Source organism: Cupressus sempervirens, chromosome 6 (assembly GCF_028749045.1).
Source record: "Cupressus sempervirens isolate cs-2001-9-10 chromosome 6, ASM2874904v1, whole genome shotgun sequence".
Taxonomy (NCBI): Eukaryota; Viridiplantae; Streptophyta; class Pinopsida; order Cupressales; family Cupressaceae; genus Cupressus; species Cupressus sempervirens.
Genome location: NC_143123.1, coordinates 700,214,337 through 700,227,225, shown reverse-complemented (window position 1 = coordinate 700,227,225; position 12,889 = coordinate 700,214,337). Strand labels below are relative to the sequence as shown.

The window sequence follows — 12,889 nt, the reverse complement described above, 5'->3', positions numbered from 1 at the left end:
CAATATCTAGCACAATTGGCTCGGGATAATTTAGTCCATGGCCTACCTGATATCCAAACCTAGAACCATCGCGTTTGCGGAGCTTGCCAAGCAGTGAAGCAACATAGGACACCATTTAAGGATGGTGAATCATGGTGGGCATCTAAAGTACTCTAGCTGGTCCACACTAATGTATGTGGTCCTATGAATACTCCTTCTGTTATTGGGAACAAGTACTTCTTACTCTTTGTGGATGATTTTAGTCGCAAAATGTGGGTATATTTTCTTAAGCAAAAATCATATGCTTTTCCTGTATTTCAGCAATTTAAAGCTCTAGTAGAAAAAGAGTCTGGTTCCTCCATCCGTACTCTTAGGACCGATAATGGGGGGGAATTCTGTTCTTCTGCCTTCTGTACTACTCATGGCATTAGACGTCAGTTCACCACACATCACACCCCTCAGCAAAACAGTGTTGTAGAGCGTTGAAACCGTACCATCATAGAAATGGCTAGGGCTATGCTAGAACATAGAAATGTTCCCAGAAAATATTGGGCAGAAGCAGTATCCACAGCTGTCTATCTTCTTAATCGGTCACCCACCCTTGTAGTTAACCATAAGACTCCCGAGGAAGCCTGGTCTGGTCGCAAACCTAGGATCAACCATTTGAAAGTTTTTGGCTCTCTAGCATATGTATGGATTCCTGATGCCAAACGCACTAAGTTGGATTCCAAAAGCCAGAAACTCATGTTTATAGGATACAGTCACACACATAAGGCCTACAGACTGATTGATGTAAATACTGATCGTTTAATCTTCAGTCGTGATGTTGTGTTTGATGAGGAACTTGGACCATTTCCGCTCTCTGCCTCCCCACCACATTCCAAGATTCAGTCTTCAACAATCTTTGACTTGGGATCTTCTATTTTATCTGAGTCATCTGATGTTACTGATAATACAACTCCTTAGCCACTTCCAGATAATACAGCTCCTGCTACTGCTCCTCATCCAACTGTTCTGACAACATCTAATATTGGCTCCTCAACCCTTCGGCCAAAATGGTGGGCTCAAACGATTAGTGATCTTCATCCTGATGAACTCATTGAGGGTAGAACCTCCAGAAATAAGAGCATTCAGCACAACACAGCACAACACAGTTAATGTTGCGCTTATGGCTAACATCCACAATATCCCTGAGCCCCAGACATATGCAGAGGCCAAAGGAATTCCAGAATGGGAACAAGCAATGGATGTTGAGCTTCAGAGTCTTCAAAAGAATCACACCTGGGTTCTTTCAAATATTCCTCTAGGGAAGAAACCCATTAGCTATAAATGGGTCTATAAGGTCATGTACCATGCAGATGGTCCCTTGGACAAATACAAAGCCAGACTTGTTGCTCGAGGATTCACCCAGTGCGAAGGCATTGACTATGAGGAGACCTTTGCTCCGACAGCCAAGACGAACACTATTCACATTCTTCTTGCTATTGCAACTCAGTTTGGTTGGAAAGTTCATCAGATGGATGTAAAGAGTGCTTTTCTCAATGGTGAATTACAGGAAGAAGTCTACATGACGCAGCCCCCAAGTTTCAAGGTTGCCAGTTCAGAACCAAAAGTATGTAGACTCGAGAAGGCCATCTATGGTCTTAAACAAGCCCCTTGGGCTTGGTACATAAAGATTGATCAGTACTTGGTTAATCAGGGATTTTAGCACAGCCCGTCAAACAGTAATCTGTATATTAAACACTCTGGTAATGATATTCTTTTTCTTGTTGTCTATGTGGATGATTTGATCATTACTGGGAGTTCCGAACATTTGATTTCAGATATCAAACAGGATCTATGCTACTAAACTTTTTATATGACCGATCTTGGACTGCTTCATTATTGTTTAGGTATTGAGGTTTGGCAGACTGACACCAGTATTTTTTTGTCTCAGTCCAAGTATGCTAGAAATTTGCTTGACAGGTTTCGAATGTAGGATTGCAAACCTGCCTCCACTCCTATGGAGACTGGTCTGAAATTGTTCGCACAATTTGATTCTCCTCTTGTAGATGAAACACTCTTCAGGCAGCTAGTAGGTAGTCTCATCTATCTTACTACTACTAGACCTGATCTCAGTTTTGTAGTCAGCTACATCTCATGGTTCATGACGAACCCCAAGACTGATCATTGGATTACAGCGAAATGTGTGTTACGCTATGTACATGGTACTTCAGATTATGGTCTTCTTTACACAAGGAGTACTACTCCTCAGCTCAATGGATTCACCGATTCCGATTAGGCTGGCTCAGTTGATGACATGAAATCTACTTCTGGCTATGCGTTCAGTATCGGATCTGCAATAGTTACCTGGACTGGTAAGAAGCAACAGGCACATGCACTCTCCTCTACAGAAGCAAAATATAGAGCTGTCAAGGTGGCTTGTGAAGCAGTTTGGCTTCGTCAGATGCTTGCAGATATGAATATTCCTCAAGCAGGTCCAACTTCTTTGTTTTCAGACAATTAGGCAGTACTCAAACTTGCCAAAAACCCAGTGTTTCATGAACGAACCAAGCACATAGAGCTTCATCGCCATTATATTTGACAATTAGTAGAAGATAGATCTATTCAATTACTCTATGTCCCTACCTTAGAGCAACCAACAGATATTTTCACAAAACCCCTTGGTTCTAACAAGTTTGTTAAATTCAGGGGATCTATTGGTGTAGTAAATAGATTGAGCATTAAGGGGGGGTATTAGAATAATCTTTAATGCTCACTATTGTAGCTTATTGTAAATATTAGAATGTTTCTAATATTTAGGTGTAGTCTAGAATAGAATGTTTCTATTCTATTCGACTCTCCTTTTGTATATATAGATTATTTTGATCTCTGTTTAATCAATCAAGTATTCTGCCATTTATGTTTGTAACATAAGATGCATTATAGCAGTAGGTACAACTTAGTTTCAGCAGTAGTTATACAAACACCATATAAGATGGTGGTTGAAAAGGAACACTTGATGTTTGTGAGATTCTTAGGCAACAACTATTGGAGAATTTGAGAAGGATAAAGCATGACAAGGCACAACCATTTAGATTTGGAGCACTAATACTTCACATGTTCTTTCATATAATTCATAAATTTCCCAACATGCATGGACAAATGATGTATTAACAACCACATTGATCATAGAACACTACTACATGCAATACATAGGCAACATAACTAGTGACTTATTTGGCTTATTCAAGTGATTTCAAAAGGAAGTGAAACAGAGAATTAGGATACCCTAACAATTTGTTGATAAGTATGCAGAGACAATACATTTCATGGTTGAGACCAAGTTTACATGCATGGAAGTAGTTGAACCAAGAGAAATTTGGATACACCAACTGGGTTATGAGGTCAGTCATGAAATGCTTGAATAAAATGCTGAAGTTATGTTAGCTTCACCAAAAGACACTAGTGATTTAGCCAAGTAAGAGAAGAACTTTACAAAGGTTCTAGGAAAAGGATGGTAGAAAAGATAGCAGAAAAGGAAGGAATCGCCAAACAGCAGTGAACAACACTAAAGAAGGGCAGCAAAGTCACTGCGAAGGTACAAATTGGCAGTACAAGTGTAGAAGTTGTGAAGGACAGTGTTGCAGAGGGTATGGAAGCTCATGAGGTGCAAGATACACCTATTGTTGAGATGGCAGAGACAAAGGTTTTACCACAACCTCGCCAAGGTACAAGGAAGTCCACAAGGACAACCCCTCCTGTTAAGACTGAAAAACCAGTACAATCTACAAGGACAACTAGACAGAATCCATTCAAAATAGACAAAGAACTTAGGCACCTCAAAGAGCGTTTACATTTTGTTGAGATCAAGCAATCATGCTTAAAGCAGGGAGCTTCACCTGGTCAGCTCTTAGAAATTAAATCCTCACAAGCGATAGGTTATACAAGCTCAATATAGTTGATAGATTCAACTTTGTTCCTTGTGACTTGAAGCTGGAAACAGTTGTTCATCTTCTTCTTCAATGACTGTTTACCTCATCTTGTTGGAATTATGTTATGCTCAAACTAAATTTTAGTGCTCCCTTCACCAAAAGACTTTGGGATTGATTTCAAGCGTGGCCTATCATCTTCAAAAATTTCCTTTTTGCATGTATTTGGAGGATTACTCTGGTAATGGTCATGTGGACAATTTGGTGGGAGATAAATAAGTGTAATTTTAGAAAGGAAATCATGGTTGTTGAGAAAGTTAGTGAAATAATTGAGAAATCCATTTCTGAAGTTGTCAACTCCTTTGTCCTTAAACATCACTCTTGTTCTTTTGCCTTCACCTCATAGGACAACTTCATTCTGAATCATTGGAAATCAATTGTGATACCTTCTAATGGCAGCATACAAAATCAGGGTAGAAGAAGATCAATAGAAGCAATATCAAGTGGATTCTACCTTCAAAATAATTTGTGAAAATTAACTTTGATGGTGTTTCTCATGGCAATCCCGAGTCTCTGTGGCAGGTATTTGCATAAGGGATCATCTTGGACAGCTTCTTGCAGATGAAGCTTTCTTTCTCCCAAGTGGAACAAATAACACAGCGGAAGACTTTGCTTTACTACAAGGTTTAATCATGGCCAAAGATTTGAATTTTGGAAAAGTTCACATTGAAGGAGACTCATTGCTCATTATCAATACTTGTAAACAAAGACAAGTTCACAATTGGCACATCAAGTATATCCTTAGACAAGTCTGGGATCTTCTAGAAACATTTGAAGAGATCATTTTGACTCTCACATATAGAGAAGGGAACAAAATCACAGACCTTTTGGCAAATATTGGGACAAACAATAATTTTTTTGACACCACGAAGGACAATTGCAACATGGATGACTATCCTAATCTAGTTCTCCTTTTGCGAGAAGAAGGGTAAGGTGTTCATTAAACCAATGATTTTCTTTTGATCACACAGCATTAGATTCAAGACAGAAATCATGTGCTGAGTGTTTTCTCAATTTGATAAAATTGTCCAATGTGTAATTCGAGGAAGATTTGGGGATCATTATTTGATGGAAAGATATATTCCCACAGGTTGGATTAATGATCTCCTAGTTATAATTGCCAAGATAGCTAACTTGTGATGATCAAGCGTCACATGAAGAATCTTCATAAAAGAATTTTGGCCTCATGAAGAGACAATCTCTCATCGTCTGTATTTCATCTTTGGTTCTCGCATGTGTAACAAGGGCAACAATTACATTTATGATTGCACACTGGCATATCAGGTATTTCAAGTTATTCATTTGCACACGTCCTATGTCCCATAAAGCATACAATCCGCCCCTCAATTCACAAATGTGAGGAATTAAATATTCTCATACGTGTGTTTCATTTTGTGATAATTACTTGTTGATATCAGCATATCTTCATCTACTCTAGCAATTCCACGAGGGATTTCAATTAAAGATTTCATCAACAAGGCTGAGTTGGGATCTGTTGTGGTTCTCTTTGCTAAATTATATATATATTTTTGTTCAAGGTGCTATCAATATTTAGAGACCTTCCTCTACGTCAGATTCTGGGGAATTGCAGGGTGTACCTCACTTCCAACCATGGGCCTGCTCAACAAAGAGGCATATGTAGCAATTATGACAATATCAAGCAATTGCTGGAACAATAGAATTTGAGGTCTCTCAGCTGGTTCTGTGTAATTATGGCAGGTCTCTGGATTTTGAGATGCAAAATAAAATCGTCTCAAAGGTGAATGCTCTCCTGACCATTTTGGGACATGATCATGAATTACCACACATCTCCTCAGTACAATCTTCTTTGTTGAGCCTTTGGTTACAAGAAAATATCACCTTGCCTCGTTCCCTGATGGTGGACAATATTCCAAGCTCTCCTCAGGTTTTCCTTTAAACAGTAAATGAGGCTAATTTGGAAAATCACGATGAAAACAAATTGGGTCTGCAACCAGTGGAAGAGTTGTTCGATATGACCCAATTTTGCAATTCTGTGAACATCTTTGAGGCTCGCAATTTTTCCCTCTTGCAGGTTGACTACTATGTTCATTTTGGATTCATGGCACCTGACTTAATGCTCTTCTATTGGTGGCCTTTGATTGATATCTACAGAAGCAGACCTCTATATGAATGAAGACAACCATTGTTTAGTATGTCATCTCGGGTAACTTTGGCATTGTTATATTTATGAAGTTTCAGGTCTGCTGGTATTGGTTCCACGTCGAATGAAATATATATACATCAAAATATAGAAATGATGTTCTGGTGAGTCTGTTTGTGTAGATTACTGTAGAGAATCTTTGAATATGTGCCTCTATAGCTTTTAGAAGTTTGTAAAGTCTTCATTTTTTGTCTATTGTACATACGCTAAATGTAATTGAGAAATGTATGTCTGATTGTAAGAAGTCAGTTCTAGTTGAGTCCGTCTGTCTACACTTTATGTATTTGAGCAATTAATGTAGGTTTTCTTTACTGGTTCTTTCCTCCAAGAGCTCTTGAACCAGTTTATTATAAATAAATATATTAAGTGGCTCGTGCCAGGTTTTTTTTTTTTTAAAGAGATAATACAAAATTCCTGTCGAAGCATATTTTGTGAGGAGAGAATTACAACCAGCTAGTTGAATTTGCCATCCAAGCTAAAATCTATTGAAATCAAAGATACATATCCAAAGAAGAAAAATAGGAATTCACAGCTAGTTTGAAACTAGCATAGGCCAAGATATAATAAAAAGCTAGGGCAGACTCAAGAAGAAGCAAGAACAATCACATATTCTTGGTTGTTGTTGCTGACCCTGTTGCAGATTGAAAAAACCCAGCAGAATGAGGAAACAAATGTAAGTCAATATAACAAAAAATGAAAATATTTCTAAGATCTCAGAACAAACTGAGAATTTTTTAGGAATGCACCATGACTGTAGGAAATTTCTCTGTCAAAATTTTGTTGACTGGTATTTCCAGAATACCACTATTTTTTGTGAATTTATCATAAGCCTAGCCAGTAATCTATATATTACAAAATTAAAGAGATATTCTCCAGTAACATAAACTAAAATTTGCTGCTTTACTAAACAAGGAAGCTATTCACAATGTAATTAAAAGTGCCTGATCTGTGTACTAAATTAATTTTCTTGTCATGGATAATAAGATAATTACATATACTCTCCATGCTTCTTGACACAGGCAATTGGAGTTCAAGGAGATGTTCGAAATAAAGAGGATGCTGCACGTGTTGTTGAACTAACAGTAAAGCATCTTGGACGGCTTGACATTCTTGTAAATAATGCTGCTGGCAACTTTCTTGTGCCTGCAGAAGATTTGTCTCCAAATGGACTCCGAACAGGTGGTTACCTATATTTTACTTTAGAAAGTTAATTCTGTGAAACATCGCCCTCTAGGAACCTGAGTGAAAGACAGAAAGAGAGCTATAAATAATTCTGAAATAGTAACAATCACTTGCACCTATAGGAGGTTGAAGGGATATACTGATAGGATATTAAAACTAAAGGCCAAATTTATTTTTACATTGCATGAATAGTTACGTAATTGTTAAAATCTATATATCTTTTGACTTATAGTTGCAGCATGATTGTTTGTATGAGAGATAGCTTTAGAGTTATTAGATGTTATTATAGTAACATGTTATAGCAGATGGAGCAAAACTTTGTTGATGACTTATAGCCTTGGGGTACATTCATTGTAGGTATAATTTAAATTGTGTTAATTTTTTTGTAGCTGTATTGTTGTTATAGACATGACACATCATTTAAAGAAACCATTCAACAAGGAAATCGATCTAATTTAAAGAAACCAATTGATCACTCTCTAATAATTAATATTTTCCTTCAGTTTGCATCATGTTGTGTTGATTGGGAATAAAATTAAAGATGCAAGGAAGCTCTGTGCTGCCAATAAAAGCATTATTTTATATTTCAATGTTCCTCCCAAGTTTTTGTGGACAGTCATTTGCGAGGATATATAAATTGAAAATCAAATATAATTGTGTTCAACAGTTAGTATACGGTTTCTATGCTGCACTGCTTGACATGAATGGGAAATGTGGAAGCATACAGAAGGCACATGAACTGTTGAATAAAATACCTCAAATGAATTTGGTTCACTGGAATACCATGATTGCAGGATATGCACTCAGTGGTGTTCCAGTCTGCTGAAATGGGAGCCTTGGAACAAGATATCTATATGAATCAGAGCATAATTAAACATGGGTTTTCTTCCAATGTTGTAGATGCAAGTAGCTTGATAGACTCACCTGCAAAATGGGGAAGGGTTCGAAAGACATGAGAGTTTTTTGACCAAATGCCTCATAGTAAAGTAGTTTCCTGGTTTTCATTGATTTTAGAATATGCAAAAAATGGTGTCATTCATGAGGCCTTAGCTCTATTCAAAGATGCCCAAAATTCATAGGGAAAAAGAAAGGAGGATGGAACATACCTACTGTGCTGCTCAAATCATTAGAAGAACCACAAGCGGAGCACTACAGAAGGCTGCTCTTGCCCACCCCTGAATCTCAGTACAGCTGCTGCTTCACCAAAAAATGAAAAGTGGATCTAAAAATATCGAGTTCTTAGGGCATGTTAAGCAGTGAAAATATCTCAGTTATCTAAAACACTTCATCATCACTTCATCATCTTACTGCATTCAGGCAAAATATTAGCAAGACTGACAGACACCTAAAAAACTGCTTTTCCATATAAAAGTTTATGACTGTAGCTTTGCCTTTGTAGGGTGGTTTTTACCTATTTTATTTTGATTCACAGACTCTATAATATTCGACGTGGCAATTGTTTCATTCAATTTCATTCAACCTATCTCTCGTAATTTCAAATCTCATTGGGTACAGAGTATTCTGGATTCACAGATATAGGATCATGAATTTTAAACTTACGGCAGTCAAGGAGAAATTGGAGTGTGAGCATAGGGAGAACATGGAAAAGGCGAGGATCAAAGTTGAACAATGGTGAAAATCCCTGGAGGAAACACAACTTCTATAACACCCCGCTCGAGAACCCAAAAGAAACAAACCTAATAAGTAACAAAGTTCATTGACCTATTTTTTTAGAAGTTCAAACAACATCAAAGTAATAATGTGGAAGCAATATACACATACACACCAATTACACATAAGCAATTACAATACAAATTTCATTCCTCAAGGGTTGCTTCACGTTGAGTCACATTAAAAATGTTCTATTAATAACTTTTAATCCTAAGTACAATGTCCATAATCATAAAATGAATAATTGATACATAATCTCATGAGAACATACATAAGAACAACTGATATGCTAGAGTACATTCAGCTAACAACATGCATTGCACACGTCATAGGGTATGCAATAAGAAATACAAGTACCTCAATATGCAATACAACATTCTGTAGGATCTCAAGATAAATGTTACATAGATACATCAAATGTATAGAAGTCTACAAGACAAGAACAAAAATGATAAGGATACAATTGCATCAAACAAACATCCAACAATTGCCAATCTGTGGGGGAACCCAATGGTAAGAAGTCACTACCTCCCGACCTCGTGGTAACCTAATCAGGCATCACTCCCACTGTGCAAGGAAGGTAATGAATGATTTATACTAATATAATCAAATCATAAATCATTCCTAGGCAAGGAATCCTAATAGCCAAATCTACGTCAAGGGTACACGAACTATTGATAAAGAAAAGATAACCAAAGTTGAAAAGACAATCAACCAATCCAAACATCACATACCCAAGTCAATATCAAACACGAAGGATACATCCAGTATCAAAATAAAGAGATACAATTACTAAAAGCATACCAACTTCTAAGTCAAAAGTCAAATGTCAAAAGCACAATGACCAACAGATAAATAACTATCATCAATGAGAGTAAATCACTAGTCAATAGCTCTGATAATAAATGCACCACTAGAGGCAAATACAAAATCTATAAAGGAGACTTAGGCTACATACTAGGGAGTGTCATCACATGAGCCAACTCTAAGTTTACCCTGGCAATCTCTCTAGACTCCGGTCCCATAGTGACTCTATGCGGAACCAGAATACCCTCTCACGAAGACGAGGAAACTAGCTATACCTCTTACTAGGTATCATCCCATTCCCATCCTTGGCCTATACAAGCACTCAAGGCTTGGGCGAGACAATATCTCTAACTTATCTATGTAATGTGAATCTAAAGGTTTTAATTAGTATGTTATCACTTATTACACAACTTAAAATGAGTTATCCTAGCAACCACTTTGGGCCATGGACCCCCTTGCAAGCCACTCCCCTAGAATGCACCTAGACTACCCTCCCAAAAACTCACAAACCACAATTGTGTCCCATACCACAAAAGTAATATTGATTGAATTCGGTCCCTTAACAGGTAACTCGAAAATAACATTGGTTCTCAAAACCCAAGCCAACATAATACTCATCAAAATAATTTTCAAAGATATAAATCTGAATTTGGATCATAAAATACACCATGACAATTAGTCAAATAAATATCCTAAAAGAACTTCTACAGACGCCTCTGGTGCACATCCTAGTTGGTCAACTAACATTCACATAAGACCAATACGAAATGAAGACCACAAAACTTTGAATAAAACACCAAGAAACACATGGTTACAATCATATGTTTTAGTTAAATTGTTTCCAACAATCTCGTTCAACCACATATATGTAATAACCCCAACTGGTTATAACTTCATCAACCACAAATTCTTCTCTAATTCACATGTTTGACATTTCGTCAAACACTTTGCAAGCAGGCTCTTATACCACTGTAATATCGTGTGCAATTCTAATTTTTATTTCTTGATTGCTAACTTGAGAATTTCATTAAACACTTTGCACACAAGGGATATATATATATATATTGCAGATCTAAAGTTTGGTTTCTTTCTAAATGCCAAACTTTAATTGATATGTTTGCAAAACTCCAAACAACCAATAATAGATGTTTTTGTATTTTTTTTGAAACAGAGCATTGACTATAAATGAGAAAATATGCATCTACATCAATAAGACATTAGGGCAACAATTCTGATGTAAAATTCTGATATAAATCAGATTACAAATGATCTCTAAATTCTTCACATGCCCTAAATATTCAAATCTATTCAAATGAAATAGATAGGAAACTGAAAAACTGCTCAAGGAAATCTGGATTTTTCCTGTAGCAAGCTCCTGTAGCAGCAATGACACTGTAGCGAATTACTGTAGCGATGACACTATAGCAGGGTCACTGTAGCTAGTTACGGTAGCAACGTCACTATAGCAGAGTTCCTGTAGCAATATCCAACTTATTCCTTGACAAATCTAGCCCTAGGCCACAAATTCGACACAATGAAAAGATTGATATGTCTTCTCCACAACCACAACCCTTTGGAAGATATTTCATCAACTCAGTTATGCAAATCAATGGGAGTGTTCGTTCCAAATGATCAATGTAGCAACTACAGAAACCCTTGACTCCACAAGTTATTTGGTAGAGTAGATGGCAACACATTCGATGCTCAACAATGAGGCTGCCCTCCCTATTTATTCTTTTCCTCCAATAGATGGATCCCTTTCTAGAAGAAATAAAATAATATTTAATTACTCCTAGAAGATTCTTTTAATTAATTTATATAAACTTTAGTCACTTTTAATTAAATTAATTAAATATAAAGTCACCTTTTAATTTAAATTTATTTAATAACTATACAAGAAATTAATTTAATCAATTTCTCCTTATTTCTCCACTTAGCCTTCGGAGAATGTAAAGGCTAAGAACTCCACTAAGAGGCTAAAAAGATGGGGAACATTACAATCCACCCTCATTGAAATTGCTTGTCCTCAAGCAATCTGGCAACACAATGAACTCCAACCTCCACCTGGATCCCAAATGAAGTAGTATGTCACACTCCTGTCAACATTGAATTAACTGCATACCACTAACATCATCAAGACCAACAACATAACCTGCAATATAGCACTTGAAACCTGTGCTAATGATGTAGGAGTTAGAATATCACCAAAAGAAAATCGCACAAGAAATCTGTTCATCTTGGTCCCCACCCACATAATATATGCTGGACTGGAATCCTGAAGAGACATAGCTACAGGAGAACCATATGCACTCACACCAACTGTATCAACAATAGGTGTACCCACATCAAAATTTGTGGACACAGGATCATTACCAATTGTTGCAACGAAAAACTGAATCTTTACAAATGGTGAAAACTGAGCCCAATTCCACTTAGGTGAGTGATCAACATCAACCTCAAACAACGGATTGTCATAAGAGAATGTTGCATCAATGTCGAACATAGGATTGTCCATGAAGTGACATCAACACTTTGTTGATCGATAGTATAACATGACTTTGTCACTATATCACTCACCTCATCAACAGTAACAAGTGTACTATCATTAGACACACATCTATAACCGCATGCATACTGCTAAACTCCTTGTTGGATGGCTCAACTGACAGTAAAGTGGCTGCTGAAAACTAAGTCCTCTACCTGTGGGTCAACAGAAAAGCGATGAGCACTCCTCATAGTGTAATACCAATAAAAACTCCCAATCTCATCATCATCAAGCTGGGAATCAGAAGATGGCTTCACTCTCTGAATCTGAATTATTGGTCAGGTAGGATCCTGGGCAACCCTTTTAACAAACCCAACCACCAAATCCCTATTGGAAAGCATTGTAGCCAAGGTCTCTACAATCTTCCTCACCAATCGTCGTATAGCATGAGAGCTCCAAATGAGAGTACCCTTAGATATACTATAGGAAACCTCCCACAAATTCGAGCTCTCAAGCAAATACCCCTTGAGTGACTCAGTACAATAGAAATTATGTGGAACCATCAATTTGCTCTCCCTTAATCCACAGCGGATCCCTCTGAAAATGTGACAA

At 37.2% G+C, this 12,889-nt stretch overlaps 1 protein-coding gene across 1 annotated transcript in view; it reads left to right on the top strand.

The window, feature by feature from the left end:
• LOC149554198 (peroxisomal 2,4-dienoyl-CoA reductase [(3E)-enoyl-CoA-producing]-like) overlaps positions 1-12,889 on the top strand; it is a 96,652-nt gene that overhangs the window by 17,643 nt on the left and 66,120 nt on the right. Inside the window, exon 2 of the mRNA XM_089789437.1 lies at positions 7,152-7,311. Within this exon, the coding sequence (XP_089645563.1) occupies positions 7,152-7,311 (160 nt within the window). The remainder of the gene's footprint in view (positions 1-7,151; positions 7,312-12,889) is intronic.